General features: G+C 33.5%; 1 protein-coding gene and 1 pseudogene across 1 annotated transcript; both read left to right on the top strand.

Moving 5' to 3' along the window:
• Positions 1 to 13425: 13425 nt before the first annotated feature.
• Positions 13426 to 18693, top strand: LOC139872662 (protein trichome birefringence-like 10). The gene is made up of 4 exons (XM_071860590.1): positions 13426 to 14133; positions 15973 to 16365; positions 17248 to 17406; positions 18169 to 18693. The coding sequence occupies exons 1-4, from the start codon at positions 13673 to 13675 to the stop codon at positions 18551 to 18553; spliced, it is 1398 nt and encodes a 465-aa protein (XP_071716691.1). The 5' UTR covers positions 13426 to 13672; the 3' UTR covers positions 18554 to 18693.
• Positions 18694 to 21870: 3177 nt separating this feature from the next.
• On the top strand, positions 21871 to 22967 carry LOC139873637 (acyl-CoA--sterol O-acyltransferase 1-like; annotated as a pseudogene).
• The last annotated feature ends 2755 nt before the right edge of the window (positions 22968 to 25722 follow it).

Here is a 25722-nt window from a genome sequence, read left to right as displayed (position 1 = left end):
ATCATTATTTTTAATCTTATTGATTAAAAGTATGCCAAAAATATTAAAAACCCCAAAAAATCTTTGCTTTTAAAACAACGCTTTAAAATGACGAATTTTTAAAAATTTTGTCGAGGGACTTACTAGGTCAACGTACCGAAACAACCTCGTCCTAAATAAAAAGGAAAACAAAAGTTTAAATTAATCAAGTAATTGTTTTATTAATAAAGATTTTATATATAAAAAAAAAGGAAAATTCAGCACTCGCGGTACTTTTTTGGTTCCAGATCCGCACTCGCGGAGGTCTGGAATCCCAGACCAGATAAATTGGTCGACAGACCAGATAAACTGGTCGACAGACCAGTTTCCACACACTCACACCCATTTTTTTTATTGTTCTGCGAAAAAACCCACAAAACCACTCTCAAATTCGCGATTTTTCACCGTTAAACATCAAATTTTTTGCTAAAATCATGTTGAGAAGGATGCTACCAAGAAGTTACTCAAGAAAATCGGTAATTTCTACATCTAAACACCCTTTAATTTGGATTATTAGTGTTCTTGAACAAAAATATACCTAATTTGATTTTGATGATTTCTAGTGTAATTATGCTTAAATTGATTGTATATTATGCTTGTATAACCTAGATTGATGCTATTTAACATGATTAGAAGCCTTAAACTTCAAATTTTGAGTAATCCAGGGTTTGTGTTCTTGAGCAAAATTTGGGGCTTTTTGATATAAACGGGTTATGGCCGAATTTTGCTGTTAGTTTATACTAAATTGAGTAGTGTAACATGTTTAGGTTGCTAAATGATCAAAACTTTGATCCTAAATATGATTTTCAAGTATTAAAGTAGACTTTCTGAATAAAAAAATACATGAACTTGATCTAATTCATATGAATGCCATGTGGAACCTGTTTAATTGCTATAATGATTATTTTTGACATGTTTTAGAGGTTAAATGATTTAGAATGTTGTATACATTTTCATATAAGGTTATTTGTAAAAATATAGAATTGTTAGTATTATGAAAATGTGTATAAAGTTTAATATCGTTTAAACATGTCATTGTAATTGTTTTGATTTATGATTTTGCTAACACTAATGCATATTTGGATGCACAAAAATTGTGTTTGATGTGTTTTGCAGACTGAAAGGGGTGAATCTTCATCCGCATCTCAGACTCACAATGCTCCTCCTGAGAATGCAGAAGAACAGGAGATTAATGACCAATATAGATAAGATTTACCGCATCAATTCATTTCATATTCAAATATAGAATTGGCAGATTTACATCCTAATTTATGGTTTGATCGACATTGGATAGATTATCCAAAATACCAGAGGAACTTGCACACACTTCAGTCTAATGTTGTTGAAGTACCTAGAGTAATAGATTGGGAACCATTAGAAACAATCGGATTGGCCGGTCCAATCAGAGAATTACTTACACAAAGGTATGGTAATTCTACTTTTACTGATTGGGAACGTTTGTTTAATATACGTAGGCGTGTATATAGAGAATGGTGTGTGGAATTATTATGTAGTGTTGAAATAAATGATCAGGTATCTACCTTAACCGATCGTAGTTTTATTAGATTTTTATTAGGAGGTGTGATGCGCCATATGTCTCTACTAGACATGGCTCAGGCTTTGTGTAAATATACGCCTGAGGAACTAGCATCTGCTGATTGTCAAAGGTTGATAGTTGAGGGTAGGAGGGTTGATGAGAATTTTGATATGAATGGTGTATGGAGTAGAATGACTAGGCATAACCGATTTCGTTTGGGGAATAACTCTTATACTGATATTGATAGAGCTGAGCTAAGAGTAATCCATAGGTACTTAGCAAACTCGATTACACAGCGAGGTAAGAACAAAGAGAAAGTAAATGAGAATGATTTATTTTATCTCATGTGTATTCGAGACCCACAGAGCGCTGTGAGTATACCTTATTGTGTGGGTTATTATTTATCAGCTATAGTTAAGAGTATACTGCCTAATGGTATAATCGGAGGTGGTATCTTTGTTACTTTAATTTCTGAGTATCTCGGTGTCGATAGAAGTCGGGGGGGATTAATAATTGCAGCACCAGAACCCCGTGATCCAATTAGTTTGAAAGTATATCATGGTGCTAAGGTTTTAAAGAAACGACATAATGCTGCAACACCATATGATGGCTCGCATCCGCAGGTCAAAAGAGATCAGCAGCAAGGTAATGCGGGAGGGGGAAATGAGATGACAGAAATGCAACTTTTTATGGCTCATCATGAGTATGAAATGGCTAGACAACGAGCATTTCAAGATTGGCAGTATCATCAAAAGCAAATCATAAGTCATCGTGCACACATAAATGCAAACTACATTGCTACTCCAATGCCCGTATTTCCTCCCTGGACTATACAGACCCGACCACCGTACCCTACATATGACCCAGCTCAAGTATTCTACAGTACATACGGCTATGAATGGAATCCCTACTGGCACAATCCTTATCAACCCTGATTTTCTTTATGCTTATTTTTATTTATTTGGTAACTTGTAATTTTATACTTTTAATATTTCTTTTGATACTTTAATAGTTTTTATAATTTTCTAACTTTTCTTATTAGATTTTTAATAATTTTTGAATGTGGGGTGATATACCCAACTTCAAAAATATGTATATATATGTTTGTAGCTTATCTCATGTACAAAACATGGTAAAACAGCGCATTTTCAAAGACTGACATTAAATTCAGCAAAAGCAACAAATTTTGACGACAAGATGCAAAATATATGTGAAATAACAACTGCAGGAATGAACAAATGATGTGCACCATTTATCATTCAACAAACAAACACCAATATGTTTGGAAACTTTGGTAAAATTTAATCATTTTTCTACGCTGATCACCCTCAATAATTTAAATTGTTACAGATTTCTTGCAAATGAGGGCATTGTAAGATCTTAAATGTGAGAAGGGGTTAAATTCTTTCGGATTTTTTTTAAAATTTTTTTTGACTTAAATACTTGGTTACCATTAAAAATACTAGTAATGCAGTAGTTGTATTAGAATCTAGTGCTCTCTGATAATAAAGAACAGCCCTAGTCTTATATACTGACTACCCAATTCTAGTAAAATATTTCAAAATTTTCAAATAAATGAATTCAAAATCATGTTTATACATATTTATGAACGATAAAATTAGGTGTTAACACCGAAATTATTGTTACCTCGGAAAGGACATAAATTGAGAAACAACCCAAAATGTTAGAATTCATTTAAAATGGAATAGAGGACAATAAAAAGGCAAATAAAGGAAAATAAAAGCCAAGTGTGGAAAAAATTTACCAAGTTCTTTAAAACATATATCACATATTTTGTACAAAGATACTTTTATTTTGGACAAAATTAACCATTTTACCCGATTTATTGTAATACTTTTGAAAGAATATATGGATCTACACGATGAATCAATTCCATCATTTAAAGGAAGTAAAGTCTTCCGAAAAAGACACGCGCTTCTTGATTTAGGTCAAGAAGTTGTCGTCCAGACTAGTTGTAGAGTCTACGAAAAACCTTGAAAAGTTTTATCGAAAATCAGCTGGAAATCCACGGACCTCAGCATCAAACAGGGTCGCCAAGTGGTCAGACTTATCCTAACCATGAGAGGATCTGTCTCGTAAAATAGGAAGGGTGCCGTGCAAATTAGCTTGATAAGACTAATGAATCAGATCCCCAGAAGGGATAATCTCCTTAAAGATCAAAAATCAGCTTTTAAGACTGATATTACTCAATCCTAGAGATTGACCTTAAAGATTGAGAATTCAAACTCATGGAATTCGATGATATCTAAACTCGAGCTTGAACGAGAAAATATTTTGATCAAAATTACAAACCGATTTGTTTTCTAAATAACCCATTTTTAATGCGTTCATTACTATTGAACGTAAAATCCTAGGAATTTACCTGGAATTCATTGGGTCACCTGAACCAAATCGGGTGTCAACCGTAAGAACGGTGGTTGCATAGCATGGTCGAAGACAGGACCTTGTGCCAGACCGAAAAACTATAGGGTGAGCTTTACTATTGCTCCTACAAAGGATAGTAATTGCATCCGACACGTTTTTGACCATGATCATCTGCATGTCACGGGACATTGCCTTAACAGTTGCTTGTTCAACGCTTTCCTTTACAACCGGACGGTATTTTACCGAAAGGTAATATACGGAGCAAGTATACTGGACGTGTTGATTTCCCAATACAAGGTTAGCAAGTGGGTGACACAAAACCATAAGTTTTGAGCTAAAATTTTCAAATCTGAAACCCACCAAACCCACAAAAACATTTTGCAAACACCGGTGAAGGGTTATTCCGGAAAACTTATCTAGGGTAAAAACTAGGTTGAATTTTCAAAAGATCAAATGTTTTCATAAAGATCCAATTTCCTTAAGGATCTAAATTTTCATAGTCATATGGGACTGTAAACCACAATGTTACTACCATTGTTCATACCGCCGTATAGAATTCACTGATGTACAAAGTGTGAAGAATAAAGAAGTGATTCTAGTATTTTTATTTCAAGACTATATTGCTTGAGGACAAGCAACGCTCAAGTGTGAGAATATTTGATAATGCTAAAAACGAACATATATTTCATCGCATTATCCCTCAAGAAAGACAAGCTTTTAGTTGCAATTGTTCTATTTACAAGTAATATTCGTTTAAATAATAAAAGGTGATGACAAAAGACAGATTCGACGACTTGAAGACGCAAATGACCAAAAAGCTAAAAAGTACAAAGTACAATAAAAGTGGTTCAAATTATTGATGAGAAACGTCTCAAAATTGCAAGAGTACAAGACGCAAAATGCAAAGTACAAGATATTAAATAGTACACAAGGACGTTCGAAAATCCGAAACCGGGACCGAAGTCAACTTTCAACGCGCGACGCAACGGGCTGAAAATTACAAGTCAACTATGCACATAAATATAATATAATATATAAATAATTCTTAAAATTATATATATATATATATATATATATATATATATATATATATATATATATATATATATATATATATATTATATTTATATTTTAAAAACCGTCGGCAAAGCTAGGATCCAAAGTGTGAGCTGGAATCCACAGATCCGCACTCGCGGAGCTTCGAAGGCAAGAAAAACCGCACTCGCGGAGTGCACAGTATCCAGATGGGGCCTATAAAAGGCAACGCATTTTGCTGAATTCGGCACATATTTTTCTTCTTCTTACTCAAACGTATATATATATATATATATATATATATATATATATATATATATATATATATATATATATATATATATATATATATATATATATATATATATATATTATATATTAATTTTAATTTTAATTTTAATTTTAAATTCTAATAATAAGGGTATGTTAGCAAATGTTGTAAGGGTGTAAGTCAAAATTCTGTCCGTGTAACGCTACGCTATTATTAATCATTGTAAGTTATGTTCAACCTTTTTAAATTAATGTCTAGTAGCTAAGTTATTATTATGCTTATTTAAATTGAAGTAATCATGATGTTGGGCTAAATATTAAAGACGGGGTAAATGGACTTTGTACCATAATTGGGGTTTGGACAAAAGAACGACACTTGTGGAAATTAGACTATGGGCTATTAATGGGCTTTATATTTTTTTAATTAAATGATAGTTTGTTAATTTAATATAAAGATTTACAATTAGACGTACCTATAAATAACCATATACACTCGATCGGACACGATGGGCGGAATATTATAAGTACTAATAATCGTTCATTTAACCGGACACGGGAATGAATTAATAGTTAATGGACTTATTAAAATAGGGGTGAATTATATACAAGGACACTTGGTATAATTATAGTTTAAGTCCCCAATTAGTTGGAATATTTGACTTCAGATATAAGGATAATTTGACGAGGACACTCGTACTTTATATTTATGACTGATGGACTGTTATGGACAAAAACCAGATGGACATATTGAATAATTCAGGATAAAGGACAATTAACCCATGGTAATAAACTAAAATCAACGCATCAAACATCATGATTACGGAAGTTTAAATAAGCATAACTTATTTATTTCATATTTAATTGCACTTTTAATTATCGCACTTTAATTTATTGTCATTTTATTTATCGTGCTCTTTAATTATTGCAATTTTATTTTATCGCACTTTTATTGCAATTTCATTATCATTATTTACTTTACGCTTAAAATTAAGTTATATTTATTTTTAATATTTTACATTAGGTTTTAACTGCGACTAAAGTTTTAAAATCGACAAACCGGTCATTAAATGGTAAAAACCCCCTTTTATAATAATAATACTACTTATATTTATATTTATATATAGTTTTTAAAAATATAGCGTTAAACTTGGCAAGTTCCATGTGGACGAACCGGACTTACTAAAAACTACACTACTGTACGATTAGGTACACTGGCTATAAGTGTTGTAGCAAGGTTTAGGTATATCCACTCTATAAATAAATAAATAACTTGTGTAAAATTGTATCGTATTTAATAGTTTTTCATAATAAATATATAACTATTTCGTATACACCTCTACGCACATCCAAAGTGTGAGCTGGAATCCACAGATCCGCACTCGCGGAGCTTCGAAGGCAAGAAAAACTGCACTCGCGGAGTGCACAGTATCCAGATGGGGCCTATAAAAGGCAACGCATTTTGCTGAATTCGGCACATCTTTTTCTTCTTCATTCACTCGTATAATATATATATATATATATATATATATATATATATATATATATATATATATATATATATATATATATATATATTATAATTTTAATTTTAATATTAAATTCTAATAATAAGGGTATGTTAGCGAATGTTGTAAGGGTGTAAGTCAAAATTCTGTCCGTGTAACGCTACGCTATTTTTAATCATTGTAAGTTATGTTCAACCTTTTTAAATTAATGTCTAGTAGCTAAGTTATTATTATGCTTATTTAAATTGAAGTAATCATGATGTTGGGCTAAATATTAAAGACGGGGTAATTGGGCTTTGTACCATAATTGGGGTTTGGACAAAAGAACGACACTTGTGGAAATTAGACTATGGGCTATTAATGGACTTTATATTTGTTTAATTAAATGATAGTTTGTTAATTTAATATAAAGATTTACAATTGGACGTACCTATAAATAACCATATACACTCGATCGGACACGATGGGCGAGATATTTATAAGTACTAATAATCGTTCATTTAACCGGACACAGGAATGAATTAATAGTTAATGAACTTATTAAAACAGGGGTGAATTATATACAAGGACACTTGGTGTAATTATAGTTTAAGTCCCCAATTAGTTGGAATATTTGACTTCAGATATAAGGATAATTTGACGAGGACACTCGCACTTTATATTTATGACTGATGGACTGTTATGGACAAAAACCAGATGGACATATTGAATAATTCAGGACAAAGGACAATTAACCCATGGTAATAAACTAAAATCAACACGTCAAACATCATGATTACGGAAGTTTAAATAAGCATAATTTATTTATTTCATATTTGATTACACTTTTAATTATCGCACTTTAATTTATTGTCATTTTATTTATCGTACTCTTTAATTATCGCAATTTTATTTTATCGCACTTTTATTGCAATTTCATTATCATTATTTACTTTACGCTTAAAATTAAGTTATATTTATTTTTAATATTTTACATTAGGTTTTAACTGCTGCTAAAGTTTTAAAATCGACAAACCGGTCATTAAACGGTAAAAACCCCCTTTTATAATAATAATACTACTTATATTTATATTTATATATAGTTTTTAAAAATTTAGCGTTAAACTTGGCGAGTTCCCTGTGGACGAACCGGGCTTACTAAAAACTACACTACTGTACGATTAGGTACATTGCCTATAAGTGTTGTAGCAAGGTTTAGGTATATCCACTCTATAAATAAATAAATAACTTGTGTAAAATTGTATCGTATTTAATAGTTTTTCATAATAAATATATAACTATTTCGTATACACCTCTACGCACATCAAGTATTTTTATAGTCCATAGTCCAATTTCCACTTTTGGCAATAATTTTATACGGAGCATTTATAAGACTAATGGGGCGTAAATGATCAATACTCTTGACCGAATTGGATTTAGGGATTAAAACAATGAACGACGAGTTGAAACCTTTGGGGAAAGACTGATTAGAATGGAATTCTTCAAACATTTCCATAATGTTATCTTCTAGAAAGGACCAAGATTTTTTGAAAAATTGTAACGAAAAACCGTTCGGACCCGGTGTTTTGTTACCATCGAAGAGTTTAACGACATTAAACACTTCATCTTTAGAAAATGCTGCTTCTAATGTTGGAAGTAACTGGGCTGGAACTCGGCCCAAATTTAATTCGGCCCAAAAATTAACATCAGTAACAGGAGCTGCATCAGAAGGTGTTGGAATTGAAAATAATTTAGCAAAGTAGCTGACTGCAAAGTCTTTAACAATATCAGGATCATCAACCCAAACTTCATTAATTTTTAACCCCGCGATATACGAAGATTGTTGCCTTATACGAGAAACGATATGGAAAAATCTTGAATTTTTATCGCCTAGCTTTAGCCACAGAAAACGAGAATGAAGCCTGCGTTTTGATTCCAAACGAATTGATAATTTCTTTTTAACAAGCTTTAAAGTAGCCAACCTAGCTAATTCGGCTGGAGATAAATCTCTTGATCTAAAATCGAATTTGAGGCTTTTTATTTCATCGTCACAAGCTTTTAAATCAACCTGCTCGCTATCTCTTTGAACATACTGCCACAATTTCAGTTCGTTTTTTAACAAGCGAAGTTTTTTATTGATCTTAAAAGCTGCCCAACCTTCGACATTGAAACTGTCCCATTTATTTTCGCATAACTCTAAGAAACCTCTGTTTGATAACCACATGTTATTGAAACGAAATGGTTTTGATCCCCAATTGCACAACTTTTTCCCCAAAACAATAGGCTTGTGGTCGTATTTGTCAGTATAAATCGTTTGTAATATAGAATCGGGCCAGAGATTAACCCAACGATGATTGATCAAAGCCCGATCAATTCTAGAAAACTTCCCAAGTGGTCCTTCCCAAGTGAATTCATCATTAGCCAACGGTTGATCAATTAAGTGAGCATTAGTTATAAATTCATTGAACTTAGCTATGCTATTGTGATCAATAACTTCTCTTAACCTTTCACCCGGGTTGCAAACCGAATTGAAATCACCCAACAAACACAGCGGGCCTGGCCAGTTAAGAGTTAAGTTTTTTAGTTGGAGCCAGACTGCCTTCTTTCTAATTTCAAGATGAGGGACATAGACATTTACAATAAGCACAACTTGATTGGAAGGAATATGATTTAAAATTGTTGCTATCCAATGTTTTCTTTGCCATGACTTGATTAAAGTAAAAATATCCGATCTCCAAATAGACAAAAGACCCTCGGATCTACCACTTGCTTGAGTTTGAATAGAATCAAAAGCAAAGTGTTTCCAAAATTCGTTTAAGACAAGTTGACTTACCTCATTCACCATGGTCTCTTGAATTGCAATGAAATGAATTTGAAACCGATTAATTATTGACCCAGCCATTCGTCCTCTTGATTTGTTACCGAGGCCACGAATATTCCATGAGGCAATCATCATGCTTTTGAAGCTTTTTCGGTTGTGTAATCAACAGTGTTCTCCATTATGACACCAAACTTGTACAATTCTTCCTTGAGGGTGATCTTCTTGTTACAAAAAGATGCATTATTTTGAGAAGAATCCAGCCCTTAGCCTGTGAAGTGGTCGATTTCGCTTGTAGTATCAAACATATCTGACAAATTTGGAATTTTGTTGATCCATTGAAAAGAATTTGACTTATCACTTTTTTAGATGGAACCTTCGGTTTTAAAAGAACAACATTCTTTCCTTTACTTGAACCTGAACCGATGTTAGAATCATGACATGGATTTTTTAAAGGGGAAGACGAATTTTCAATGACTTTGTCTGCAAATGAAACGCCATTGTGGATGAAAGATGGGGTGGAGGATTGTGAAAAAGGAAGGTTAACAGAAGGGCATGATAGGTTAATTGGAGAGGTGGTTTTAAGGGTAGGATAGTCATTTTGAGAAAGAGAAAAAGGAGATTTTTGGGGTTGGGGGGACACCTGTAAGTACAGTGTTTGAGTTATCCAAATTGTCAACTAACCCATCCTTGTCAAAAGATTTGAACAGGGATCTTTTGATCTCCTCTGCAGTACTTTTGGAGCCAACACCTTTAGCTTTTTGAGACAGTAAAGCAGTATTGACTTTTTCCAAAGAGTTGTGTACTTCCACTTTTTTATTGACTTTTTGTGGAGTTTGAAAAGAAGCATCAATAACGGTAACTTCTGCTACCGCATCAGGATCTTCCACCGGAGATGCAACCGGAGAAAGTTCTGTTACCGGCGAGTCCAAAATATGCTCAGATTTTAAACCATTAACATCATCATTCATCGTCTGTAATAATTCGTTGTAAGCAACAATAACTTCATCAGTAATAATTTCAATTTCGGCATTGTAATTTATTTCTTCCACCCAATAATTACAAGTTGTGCGGTTTTCAACGTTGGCTAACACCATCTTTTCTATTGGACCAGGGTTAAAAACTTCAATGAGTGCGAAAACTACATCGGATCTCTTAAGTCTGTGTGTATTGGAGTTAATATGAATAACCCTCCCAAATTCTTCTGCAGCTACAGTGGCACAATTAGAAGAAACGCATTCGTATGGGATGCCTGAAATAGCAACCTTAGCTATTCTTGAATACTTGTTTCGACTTTGGGACAATGGGATAACGTCAATGAATTCGTCGACGCTTAAAGTGGGCCCCATTGTCATACGTTTGAAGCTTTCTTCGTCGAAGCAACACACGATGTACCCAAAAATTCCCCACGCAGAAATTGAATCAATTGCAATAAAACGACTTTTGAGCAAATTGAACAATTTTGTTGCTGAAATTGGGGTTTTGTCAACGATTAGAGCAGTAAAATTTATTCGTTTGCAGGTTTCTACGTTATAGGACAGGTTAATAGTAGGAGTTTTCTGAATTGGAGACTGGTTCACAGGGGACTGGGTAGGAGTTGGGATGGTTCTGTGATGCTTGAGGTTAGGGGAGTGGTTTGAAAGGAGATCAAGTTTGAGGTCTGTTTTTGCATAACCAATAGTTATCCTCATCCCATTAATGATTTTTCCATTTAGAGCTTTTAATACTTGTGATGCTTGGTTGATTGTTTGTAACTTAACAAAAGCGAAAGATCTATCTTTTCTTTAAGAGATACCCATAACATTACCATATTCTTGGAGAAATTGACGAATGATAGATGGATTTGTGAATCTAGAAAGATTCCCAAAAAAAATGGTTGATTTTTGTGAAAAGGTTGAATGAGATTTGGGTCGGCTGGAGGCTGATATTTGGTGAAATTGAAATTAATGGGTATGGAGTTTGAAGGTAGGCTGATATTTGGTGAAATTGAAATTAATGGGTATGGAATTTGGGAAGAAAGGTTTGGGAGGAATTGAAAGGTTTCATAATATGGGGTTAATCGAGAAGGTTGTAAAAAATTCTTTTATTCCAACTAATACATAGGCCCACGTTACTGGACCGGCAATAAATAAAGTTGAAATTGCATTTAAATATTTTCCATCACTTTTACTTGAAGTCGATGTGGGACTAGTTAATATTATTTGTTCAAAATCGTTAATCTTCTACTCGGTATTAATTAATTTTAATTTAATCAAACAAAAAACAAATAAAAAAGCACTTGATGAAACCGGCGAGACAGGATCACATACACGTTTACGTACAGTAATTACCCTGCATCAGCTATCATGGACTTGGCAGTAGGTCCGTACATAAACTGTATCTCACTCTCATCAACGGCACAGATCGTCAATAAGTCACGGACACCGTTAAGCATCGTAATTCATTCCGTTAGTTATTTCCCCACTTTGCCCATCCCTAGTCTCCATATGTCAACAATCGGGTACTTGCATCCCCCGGCCCGCATATTAAGGGAGAGGGAAAAACGTGAGCTACTAATTTACAATTGTTCAAATTACACCCCATAATTTCTACTATCTCTATATTTCACACATAATAATATGCACCATCTTTTGTCATATTAATTTGAAATTTTATGCTTTTGAAACTATTTTTCTACCTTATAGTTATAGATGGCGAACATGACCATTTATGAATACATTAACATTTTTAAACAATAATTTTTATATGTATATTAGATAAGGTAACATGATTATAATATAGAACATGACGCTATCGTTATTGCAATTACAATATAGATTACGAAAAGGTCATTGGTTTGGAGCAAGGTTGAAGAACTCGGAACTCGGAGAGTTCTCGGCTAGAAAAATTTTTAGAAGTTCTCGGAGAACTCGGGGAGAACTCGGTTGTTGACTTTCGTTGACTTTTAATATAAATATATATTTTGAAAATAGATATGTATAAATATTAGACACAACAACAACAACAACAACATACCCAATCCCACATGTGTGAGGTATGGGGGAGGTGGGACGTAGACAATCCTTCCTCTATCTTAGAATAAAGAGAAATCATTTCTCCACCCCGAGTGAAACACTCACAAGAGTAGAGAGAGTTCTCTCTCTCTCTCTATTCGACGGATAAAGAGATTGCTTTCAAGAGGACCTCCGGCCCAAATAGTAGAAAAATAAAAAATAAAAATAAAATAAAACAAAACCAAATAAAAGTAAAAATAAAAAATAAAAAAAGGTCCGTACATGATAAAAAGTAATAAAAAGAGACCCCATAAGAATGGTAGAAGCAAAAAAAGGTCCGTACATGTGTATGTATAAATATTAGACTTTTTAGATAATTTTTATGATTTGACCGAGATTTAACCGAGAAAATCAAATCGAATATTGACCGAGAAGTCCAAGAAATCGGTCGTTGACAGGTAAATTGGTCGTTGATCGATAAATTGGTCGTTTACCGATTTTTTTTTCGATTCATAAAACGAGAACTCGCCAAACTCCTGAATTCGAGTTATCACTGAGTTCTTGGCGATTTGTTCCGATTTTTGCAACCTTGGTTTGGACTTATCCTGGTGCCCCTATGTTCTAATCAACTAAGCTTGGTTCTAATCAATCATCTAGCAAATAGAACTGTTAGATCTCAAGTAGCTTGTAAGTAGCTCGAATAATATAAGTCCTAATTAAAAGTACATAGCTCTATAGGTAAATGGTCAAAGTGCGAGGGTTTAACTTGTACATACCAGAAAAAATGCACTAATAAAACCGACACATGATGCCTTTGATTAGTAAAAAAACGAAAGATGTCAATGTTGTTTCACATTCTTCATTAACCTCAAATAGTCAAAATCCCAATAATACCCTCATCATCCTCTCGTCTTCACCAAAAAACGCTACACGAAGTTAAAGTAAAAGAAAGCAAATCGGTTTCATGAATGCTACTTTAACTTTACTCATTTATCAAGCAAGCAACACAACAAAACCCAATGATTCATTCATCTCTTCAAATCCCCCATTATTAATGTGCTCTTGCTTCCAATTTACATCAAATCTCTTATTTTTTTAATCTTTTCCTAAAAAGCAACAATTTTTATTACATATGGTGAAAAACCCATCTCATCAAGACTTCAATTCATTAGTTTACATGAAGAAATTTAAATCTTTAAAATTGTTTGAACCCTCATTAGGGATATTGGGTTTTTTGTTAGTAGCTGTCTTTATAATTTTTGGGTTTATTTACTTGGATTATAAAAGTGTTGTTAATGTGGGTGTTTTTGGGTTAAAAAGTGAGAATGGAAAGTTTAATTGGTTGAAAAAAGATAATAATAAATATAAATATTCTAATTATGGTAGTAGTAGAAAAAGATTTGATTTTTTGAGTGAAGATGGTGATAGATGTGACGTGTTTGATGGTGATTGGTTGTGGGATGAACAATATCCACTGTATCAATCTAAAGATTGCAGGTTTTTAGATGAAGGGTTTAGGTGCTCTGAAAATGGACGCCCTGATTTTTTTTACACCAAGTGGCGTTGGCAACCTAAAGATTGTAACTTGCCCAGGTTAATTATTCAATTCCTTTACTTTTTTTTTTTTTTCAAAAATCTTTGTATTTTTGTTATACAATTTATGTTTTGGTAACTCATTGTTATGCAATTGGGAATTTATGTAATTTTTGCAAGTTTAATTTTAGCTTAATTTTGATTGATTAAGATAGAATGATAGGTAATGAGATGTTGGTACATCAACTACAGTTTATTCTTTTCTTTTGCTGGGGAAGGTCAAAGACTTTGACTTATTGACTCGTGAAGGGAAGGAGGTGTGATTGGCAAAGCTGTGCATTTGATTGACAAGAAACATTATCTTATTTTTTTAGTTAGACCATAGATAACGCAGCGTTTCTCACCCTGGTGCCGCCTACATGTCAAGAGAAACGCCCCACAAACGCCTGGAATGGGGCGTTTGTGGGCGTTTGTGTTGGGGCGTTTGTCAAGAAAGCACGGGCATTTTCATGTGCGTTTGTGATTTTTTTTTATTTTAATTCTTTTCCTACTTTTTTTCACCACTTTTTAACCCACCCTCCAATTATATTTTGACACATCACCCACAAACGCCCTTACAAAAGACCCCCATTACAACGCCTTCATTCCCCCGTCATGGCCATGTCAGCGTCATACCCAAAAAGTACCCCTCTTTCACTCCACGTAGGCGTCACCATTATCCGTTGTCTTATAAGCTTAATTGGTTCACTGTTAAAATTAAAAAACTGATTATTTAACCCCGATAATAATGACAATAGTAACAAAATTTTGCGACTAAAGTTGCGACAATCAGATAATAATAACTTAACAACACATATTCAATAACCTACCAAAGTCCATGGGAAAACTGTAATCTTAGAACGAACGTCTCTAGTTTTATGTTTGACTTACTAATGTGGCGCAGTTCGTTGATTTCTGATCACTGTTTTGCTTGCGTGTGACCTGAAAACGACTCTTTACAAACAAAAAGCTCACATTAATTTATTAGTATTAAACTTCTGGTTTGTTATCTATTTAAAAAAAGGAAATCTTAAGCTTTATTTGCTGCGAATTCGGATCTTAATGCCCAAGGATCCTTGACTTTTGAGGTAAATAGGAAATGTCAGTTATACACCATATCCTTTGCGTTTCGTTACGGTAACGACTCCTTTTAGCAGTCGCAGACCTAAGTGCTTTAAGATGCATATACCGACAAAAACTTGTTGTGAAAGTTTTAAGTTTGTTACCGAAATAGTCAGGTGGATGTAACAGTTGTCTGAAATAATATTGAAATTAAAAACCCCTTTTGATTGTGTATGTTACCCTTGATTATAGATTCTGGTTTTTGGTACTATACTAATTAACTACACCCCTCTTTTTCTTTCTTGGTTTTTATTTTATTTTCTAATCATATAATTGATGCTTATAAGTTAGTTGTAACAGTTGTCAGCCTTTTGTCTAATTTCGTGGGGCATAAAAGTGTCTGCATCCGGTTTTTGACCTGTTTAAGGCAAACGTCAAAATGACATAACCATTTTAAGTGAACGGGTTGAAATTGACACCTTTGAAGTCTAGTGAACTTTTAGTAAATAGTTAGATATCAATTCATGAGTATAAGATTATGTTTGTGAAAGCACATTCTTGATATGGGTAGATCTTTTTTACGCATATCAAATTGAAAAAACCACAAAAGGTTTTTTATGCATATTTAATTAATGAAACCATTTATGGCAATGACTGTTAAATTAAATTTTGACTCATGTTGCAATAGGTCTTATATATATATATATATATATATATATATATATATATATATATATATATATATATATATATATATATATATATATATATATATTACTAATTCTGTGTTGAAAATAGATTTGATGCGAAACGAATGTTGGAAAACATGAGGAACAAGCGGATAGTCTTTGTTGGAGATTCGATTGGCCGAAACCAATGGGAGTCCCTTCTTTGCATGTTATCCTCTGCAATTAGTAAAAATAACGATTGGATATACGAAGTAAACGGTAATCCAATCACTAAACACAAAGGGTTCTTGGTGTTCAAATTTAGGGACTACAACTGCACTGTTGAGTATTATAGAGCCCCGTTTCTTGTTCTGCAAAGTCGACCACCTCCTAATTCTCTTCCGAAGATTAGGACTACGCTTAAGTTGGACCAAATGGATTGGACTTCGTTAAATTGGCGCGATGCTGATGTTCTTGTTTTTAATACGGGACATTGGTGGAACAATGAGAAGACCATAAGGGGGTACGCCACTTATCTCTATTATAAATTCCAACTATTCTTAAATAAGTGTATGTTTAACTTATTTTGGTCAAACTATAACTTCAGTATATTCATAATTGATGTGATGTTTACAACTCTTTCAAAATGTGTTTTCCATTGTTTTATGAGTTTATATAATAGGTTACTTACATGAATATGTTTGACTTATAGGGTCAAATTGTGGCTTGTAATACATTAATGGTGTGATTTTGTTCACAAATTTAGCATCAACTTTTCTAGATGTGCTTCTAATTGATTCCAATTGTTTAATAAAGTTTGTAAATAGAAGATAAGGGTTTCCCTGTTTAGACTACCCGGGGAAGACGAGTATTCTTACTCAGATGTACATGGCCTACTCGGGTTAACCCATAACCGGTTCGGACCCTTTCTTTGGCTACCCAATATAATGCTGCTAGTGAGGTTTGAACATGAGACCTCCCCCAACTACTACGCTATCGGGGATTGTTAAAGTTCGTACAGTTTGTTAAATAGTAATATTTTATGTGGAATGTTTTGAACTCTTGGTAATAAAGTTATAATGTTTCTTAAATTGTAGTATCGTATGAGGAAGGTATTGAACTATTGGTTAACCTCAAATTGTATCGTCTTCCTTCATTGGAGGGAGTTTATTTGTTCCTTTTATTTGAATCTATTCTGTTTGATTACTTATGAACAAATTTTGTAGTCCGTTTGTGCGTAAAGTAGAGGTAAATTTGATTTTTACTGTCATAAAAAATTCATAAATATTATGGGTGTTTGTATTTGTATTTTGAAGCTGATTATCTGGTTATTTAGAGGTCAAATTAACTTATGCGATTGTTGGTAAAATTTACATATACTGATTAGATTCTTTTAAATGGTCAGAGGTTGCTACTTTCAAGAAGGAGCAGAAGTGAAGATGGAAATGAAAGTTGAAACTGCATACAGAAAGGCGTTACACACTGTTATATCTTGGATTAATAGTGATGTAAATAAAACAAAAACACAAGTGTTTTTTCGTACATACGCCCCTGTGCATTTCAGGTTCGTCTTTTCATATCTTTCGATCCTTTTACCGAGAAATTCATTAATCGTTAAAACTGGCAAAATGGATGGGTTGGTTGAATTAGGTAACATGTAAATAAAGAGGTCCAAAACTCCAAATGTAGTTTTTAGCACGAATCGGGCAAGCTTGAGTTGACTTGTCAACAAAAGCGTCTTCGACACATGTACAAAGTGTGCAACCGAACATGACCCAAAATTTTGGAGGGGCCTTAAATTTTGAAAAATAATAATGCATTTATTTATCTACAGTAGCAGAATATTATACAAACAAAGATTTTGTATTGGAATTAGCTAGTTCACAGATTATGAGCTTAAAAATATTAGTTTACAGATTATGAGCTTAAAAAGATTAGTTAACAGATTATTAAGGCAAGTCAGCAAGTCTAATTGTTATTAAATTTTGAGTTTAAATATCAAGGGCTCATTTTTGTGTCTCGAACTTGACCACCAAAATTAATGAGACAGAACCATAATCACCTACCCAAACCCTAACAGACCGAGCCCATATATACAATTGGGCTAGACTATACTAATATCTTTACATATTCTAATACTATGAAACCAATATTTTATTCAAATCGTAATCGGTTTAGAAGGTTGTATTCTTCAAAGGTACATGGTGGGCAACTTTAACCCATTTTGACACGTTTATTTTTTTCACTTTATTTTTCGATTCTACCTATTTGACCTATTAAAAATAGATCACAACTTAAATCAACCTGATCATTATCATGTTTGCAGAGGCGGGAACTGGAGAGCCGGTGGAAATTGCCACAAAGAAACACTACCAATTCTAGGTGCCGTACAAGTACAACCATCTTCAACTTGGCCCGAATACCATATATTCAAAGACGTTATTTCAAATCATTTAAATAACTCATCAAACGAGTCATCTACAAAAGTATTGAGCATACTCAACACGACCTATATGTCATCTAGGAGAAAAGACGGGCACCCGTCTCTTTATTATCTTGGCCCGAATCTGAGCCCTGCAGCTGCACATAGACAAGATTGCAGCCATTGGTGTCTTCCTGGGGTTCCTGATGCGTGGAACGAGATACTTTATGCATTAATATTAAAACAAACAGCTGTTTTTCGTACTAGTAATTCATCAACGGTTCATTAACTTATTCGGTACTTGGTAAATTTTATATTTAGGTGAGCCAGTGGTACAAGAGTGTATATATGCTTTTTTGACAAACCAACACATGCTGCAGATTTTTGGGTTGATTTTTGAAGTCTTGGCAACTCAACGAGATGTTTTAATAGGTGACTTGAAAGTTAATACTCCATCCTCCTATATTAATAGTTCACAGACAAAAAAAAACACACACAGTTTAAGAAATTTTATCACTTTTTCTTTACTTTACACTTTTACCTCTTACTTTTTATCTATTTTCTTATCTTACATGCAAAAGTTAAGGACATAAAAAAACTTCATCTTATTATTCATATCTGTTTATGGGAGTGGACTATTAATTTATAAGAATGAGAATATATGAAAACATTTGTATACTAGGTCGTTGAATTGATTTGATAGGCCCATGAGTACGTCCCATTTATAAGGCCCATTGAAGAAACAACGTCACAAAATCAATGATGTATATAGTAATATATATAAGGTCATCTTTCCCTTTTTTGTCTTTCAACAATTTGAGAAAGGTCAACCATCAATTTTGGTCTTTTACGACAACACCATGAAAATGGCATTAGCTATGGCCTTGTTTGACTAATTTCCATGAATAAGAAACCTTGTCTTTGTTATACGTTGTAATGGGCCGGCTTATATTTCGCATTAATCAAACCACTTAATATTGAATTATTATCCATGTATAGGACAAAAACCAGATACTATATGTTCACTTTCTTCACAACACACTCACTATGAATAAGATAAGATTAAAGAGTACAATATGAAGCAATCACATGTTACTATAATCTTTCTTGCGTTCTTTTTTCTACATATTACCTCGCTCAATGCACACAAGAATTATCAATTAAAGCGTGCTCGAAAATTGATACACAAACATACAGTCACTACGACTAGTACTACAAATAAGGCGACTATGATGATTAGCAATTTTGTGAAGGGTGGAGATAGTGGGCCAGCCGAGTGTGACGGTAAATACCATACAAATGACTCGTTTATTGTGTCTTTGCCCACTAAGTTGTACGCACAAGGGCAAACGTGTTATGATATTATCGAAATATTTTACAACAATATAAATATAAAAGCTACGGTGGTCGATGAGTGTGACTGCTCTCAAGATACTTTGGTCTCGTCTCAAGCTGTTTGGGAGGCCTTTCAGGTGCCCAAAAGTGATTGGGGAGAAATGGAAGTTAGTTGGACATTCTTATCAATGAAATGAGTTTAAGCTACATGCTTTCTCTAAATAAATTATACTCTATATTTAAGGTTTTTCAACAATTTTGTACGTGTAACAGATAATGTAATCCGCAAAATGTGAAAGTATAAATAATTGGAATTGAAATTCATGTTAATATGTTGCTTTGTATTTTGTGTTTAAGTTTAAATGATAATAATAATAATAATAATAATAATAATAATAATAATAATAATAATAATAATAATAATTATTATTATTATTATTATTATTATTATTATTATTATTATTATTATTATTATTATTATTATAATCAAAATAATAATGATAATAAATAGATTTTAAGTTTAATTAAATAATATAGTGGTTTACAATTATTGTGATGAAGTATGTCATGATTATGAGTGATTTGGTAATAAAGAAGTCCTTCTCAGAGACCCTTCTGTCCCTTCCAAAAAGTGTGGAAAAGAAAAAAGTTGCAATTATATCGACGAAATACCCAATATTTCTGATATGTTCGACACTACGAGTGAAATCAATCACGTTATCGGTCAAGGGTCATCTAGCACTCATCACGTTAACGCTGGATTTGGAAAAAAGGAAATCACCTTTAAAGAAGAGATGTACAATTTCAGAGTTTTAATTGAGAACATGGCAGACGATTATACGCTTGAAAAAGTTTCAAAATCACGTGGCTCGTCTCATGGAACATCCGCGACATAGATAACAAGTCATGAGGTCGTATGGCGGGCTCAATTGTCAATCGTTTCAAATACAATTTCTAGCAATTCAAGAATCTTGGGGAGAAGATCCTTCTAGTCAAAGAATTCGATGTAAAATATTTTGAGAATCTGTTTTCTACTGTTCCTCTTTATGGTCAGCAGCCTGTCACCGAAATGGATTGGGCCAACATTAAATTGGGCCGTGTACCAGCTCATCTAGTGTCCTGTCTTGTAGAACCCTTATCATCGAATGAGATTTTTAATATCATAAAAAAAAAAAAAAAATTGGATGGCAATAAAGCACGGGGCCTGGATGGATTTTCTTTGCAATTTTTAAAAAGGCGTGGTTTTTCCTGAAGATACTATCATGGACATGTTTGAAAAATTTCATTCAAATCCGGCTTCTCCAAAAGGTTATGTCCATGTTTGAGTTTTTGTTCACAAATTTCAAGTTAGTGCCTAGGTTACAAGCTTATGTATGAGAGCATTATCCATTTTTACTTTGCCAATAGATTTATGTTAAGTGTAATCTTTCTTGTAGTTTTATGCTTCCAACTTGTATCTTGATCCGATACTTCATCGTTTTGATGAAGTTATCGTGTTTGTTTAATAAAAGTTCTCTTCTTTCGCTAAAAAAAATGAGTGATTTGGTAAGGAAGTGCTCATGTGATGTTGATGTGACAATAATTAGTCATAGTGAGGAAATACGTTATGATTGTGAATGACATAGGAAATGGAATTTCATGTTAATTAGTAGCATACCCAATTTCATTGGACTAAATTGTGTGAATGCTTACGAAGACTAGAAGTTTGTGGTTACGTGATATTCAAATTATTGGCTTTTTCCCATTGGTTATGGCACCTATGTGTGCTAATTGTATTCTTTCTTAATTACAACTTGATTAGAAGAAAATGCAAATAGCTATAAACAAAGATAGTAGGTAGTATACAGCTGTTCAAAAATAAAATACAAAATATAAAAATATATATCGTATACATTAGATAAATGTCAACGATGAAAGACAAGAGTCGCAATCGCATAGCTGTTTATGAAGACTACTAGTTTATATTTAAGTTATTGGCTATAGCGAAACCTTCATAGGATACTCTAATTGAGCTTTGATTTCCCCACAAAAAAGTCTCAGATTGAAAACCTATTTAGCACCCAGGCTGCGTACATCTGATTGAAAAATATCTTTTTCTCCGGGTAGCTGAAGAGATGAAAAACCTCACTCGTTTACTTTTACGCGTATCTACATTACTCGCTTTATCCGGATAACTTAATCATGGAAAATATTGTCTGTTTACTTGTTTTACTTGCATTATAAATTGATTTCATCTTCTTATTACAACTTGAAATAAGGAAAGGGACCATAATGAAGGGAGAGGTGAACAACTTCATTCTGGTTTGGATAGTAGTATATGTATGTCTCATTTATACTTACTTTATAGGCAAATTGATATGTAAAGGTAACATTAGGCTTCTGGCTTTATCAATTGTAATATGTTTATTTCTATGGCTGCCACTCAATCTAACCACCATTCACCTTGGTGGTTTAACCTCTTTCTTCATAGCATGGTTAGCAAACTTCAAAATTCTTCTGTTTGCTTATGGAAAAGGCCCTCTTTCATCGGACCCACCGGTTCCATTAGCACGCTTTGTCGCAATGGCATGTTTACCGATCAAGACCTCTTCACGCTCCCAAAGCCCGATTCAAGAAAGCAAGAAAATTGCAAAGAAACTAGTGTTAGTGAAGGTTTTATTGTTAGGAATGCTACTTAAAGTGTATGATTATAATGAGCATATACATAAAAACTTGAGGTTGTCGTTGTATTGCATCCATATTTACTTGGCACTTGAGATGATCCTAGCCATGGTTGCATATGTGGCTCGAACCATGGTGCATATGAAGTTGGAGCCGCAATTTGATGAGCCTTATCTAGCTACTTCCCTTCAAGACTTTTGGGGCAAAAGGTGGAATCTTATGGTCACTACCACTCTCCATCCAACTATATATGTTCCTGTTTGCTCTGTTTTTAGTCGCTGGATGTCAAGAAAATGGGCCTCACTAGTTGCAATCTTTATTACGTTTCTTGTTTCAGGGTTGATGCACGAGTTTATATTTTTTAACATCGGAAGATTAAAGTCTAATGGTGAGGTTACTTGCTTTTTCCTATTACATGGAGTATTAATGATCATAGAGGTCGCGATCAAGAAAGCGGTAAAGGGAAAGCTGAATTTGCATCCTTTGTGTCTCGGCCGCTAACTCTGGCTTGTGTCCTCGTTACTTGCTTTTGGTTGTTCTTCCCACCGTTTTTACGGTTCGAACCGGATATTCGTGGATGTCAAGAAACTATGGCATTTTTGGAGTTTGCAACAAATGGTCGGCTAATTAGCCCTAGTAATGCTTCTTGCCCATACCTATTAAGGTGAGGGTTTAATGAATAACATCTTTAAACGGTTCAATTTTCAAAAATATACCAAATTAGATGTTTAGATGTGAATAAGATTGTATGTAACAAGCGTGTGGCCAACCGCGCTTTGCGGCGGCCTAAGAATCTAGATAATCAACAATTTCACAATATTTTTATATAAAACATACATGAGTGCTATTGTATTAGTTGGTAAAAAATGATATTACAAAAGTTGTTTTGATGGTTCCGTCAAATACATACTAAACCATGGGATACAATGTATGTAATCTGAAAGTTACACCGCACATAACTAAAAAATAATCAACAAACAAACTCACATGGAAACAACAGCAGTGTAACCCCTCCTCCATAGCACCCCATAACTCTCCACACTAATCGGTCACATTAAGTTTTCAGTCTGCTAGTTGCACATCATTTTTCAAAGATGTCAACACTACCCTTAATGCTTGAACTACAAACAAACAAAAGAGCTATATGAAATATATACACACACGCATCCCCTAATCCAACCGAGAGCACAAAATAGAAGTAAAATAGCTTAAATGACATTAAAAAAATCTCCTTTCTATAGATATCTCTATTAAATCTCTATTGTACAGATCTCTTTATGAAATCTCTATTGTATAGATCTCTTTATGAAAGTAAAATAACATTTGCTCAGGTTTTCTAGTAGCCATACCAACTGCTCAAATCCACGTAGCATAATCCTTTTCAAAATAACATTAAACATCGTTAAGTAAAGCATTCAAGAGCAATGAAGTTTGTGTATAAATTTAAATTAGGTCATACCTCAACCACGAATGTGTGGAGTAACCATCATTTCGACTTTCTAGTGATCATACCTTTATCTGCAAGATTTTGTGTATCTTTCATAATATTTTTAATACATAAACTACTATAAAAAAATGCTAGTTCACTAATAAAGATGTTAAAATCATCTTTGAATGAAAATAAACAGCTCGATCTTTTTGTTTATTTAGCTTCAAGTGTGAGTGATATTAAGAATTCAAACAGCAGCTGAAACAAAAATGATATCATGCAGCTTTTGATCTTATAGTAATCCAAAACATATACTCTAATTAATTTCCACTACCATTATTGATCATGTCAGGGCAAAAAAATTGTTATCTACTATAGTATTTAAGGTTCTACAACACAGTCATGTTCGCTATATCAAATCTTCCAGCTGTTGTTTTGGCATCATCTATTGAGTGCAACACATAAGAACTAACTCAATAAGTCACATGAATAATAAACAGATTATGTATTTTACAAATCATGCTCATTTATTTAAAATGGTCAAATTAAAAATTAAAAAAAAATATGCTAGAATTAAGAACGTAAATATCACTCAATGGCCTACCTGATGGTTAAATGAAAATGAAATTCAACTCTTTTGAAACCATCTGCAATTCTTTTACTCGAGTAATGGTTTTCTAAATAAGCACATTCATTTGACAATGCTAGAAGTCTTCTACATAACATACCTCAAACATTCTCATCGACATTACATCGAACACATTGAGTGCGTCCAACACATCGAACACATTGCTATCTTTTGTTGTACAACTGTCGGTGACCAGTAAACAAACGATAGTAAGGACAAAAAACGAAGTACGAACCGATTAGTTACCATAAAATTGAAGAAGGATTATCCACAGCAAAAACCTGAAACCACAACGCATAAACACAAAAAACACTCCAAATAGATAAATAGTAGTCAATTTTTTTAAGAACAATTTGAGTCAGGTCCATATTTATCCCTAATTATTTGTACAAATAGTATAGTAAATTTATGCAGTGAAATAGACCTCGGAACATTATCGTTGGACGACGGAACAGAACCGGAAACAGCTGCAGCGTCTTCTGAGGAAGTAGCTGATATCATACAGACATAAAAAAGTATAAAATACATTACATTTGTCACAATATATAATTCAGATTAGACAGAAAATGAAAAAAAAAGTTAAAAAGTTAACTATGCTTAATGTTTCATGTTATTGTAAAGTTCATAGCTTTTTATGTCATCAATAAAAAAAATAAATTACACAACAATCAAGTTAAAAAGGCCGCATAAATAATGTAAAACATGGAGTTAATTTTAACCTAAGCTTACATTTATTTGAGGCGTTCAACACGCCAGACAGGCTCCCATCATCATTTCTCTACTCTTCTACCATCCCCACTTTCGCCGATTTGGTGACCGCCACTGTTGATAGATCGCGAAGACGGTGGTGACGGCGATGGCAGAACCACCGACCGAAGATGGAGATTGTGATGGCGGAAATAATCACTTTTGAGTTTATACACTGAATCAACGGCAAAAAATTACCATTAATTGTAACAAAAACAAAATTACCTTCGCCAAAGGGGATAGGAACAGCCTTCTAAACAACCCTTTTTCCGAATTCTGCCTCTAGAGACATAGATAACACAGCAGGGTAGGGGCTTAATTTTGAGCTAGAACAAACCCTCAAACAATAATATATAAACTAAAACGAACAAATATGATAACAATTTAAACCCTAACCGAGAGTCCCGATTCCAAATCGTTTCATTTCATTAAAAAAAAAAAAAGAAACGAAACCCTAAAGCTCCATACGCATCGATCGTGTCAGATAACAAAAATTGTTGACGGGACGGACGGTAACCCTCCGGAAACCATCATTGAAAGTTTTTTAGAACGATGTAGAGGTTGAGAAATGGCAGTGCAAGAGAAACCAATTTGGAATGGAGATTGAGAAATGGCGTGGAGAAGAAACCAAGAAGGGGATGGAATGATCTGGAATAGA

This window comes from Rutidosis leptorrhynchoides, chromosome 10, assembly GCF_046630445.1.
Source record: "Rutidosis leptorrhynchoides isolate AG116_Rl617_1_P2 chromosome 10, CSIRO_AGI_Rlap_v1, whole genome shotgun sequence".
Classification (NCBI taxonomy): Eukaryota; Viridiplantae; Streptophyta; class Magnoliopsida; order Asterales; family Asteraceae; genus Rutidosis; species Rutidosis leptorrhynchoides.
This window is presented reverse-complemented; position numbering and strand designations above follow the sequence as displayed.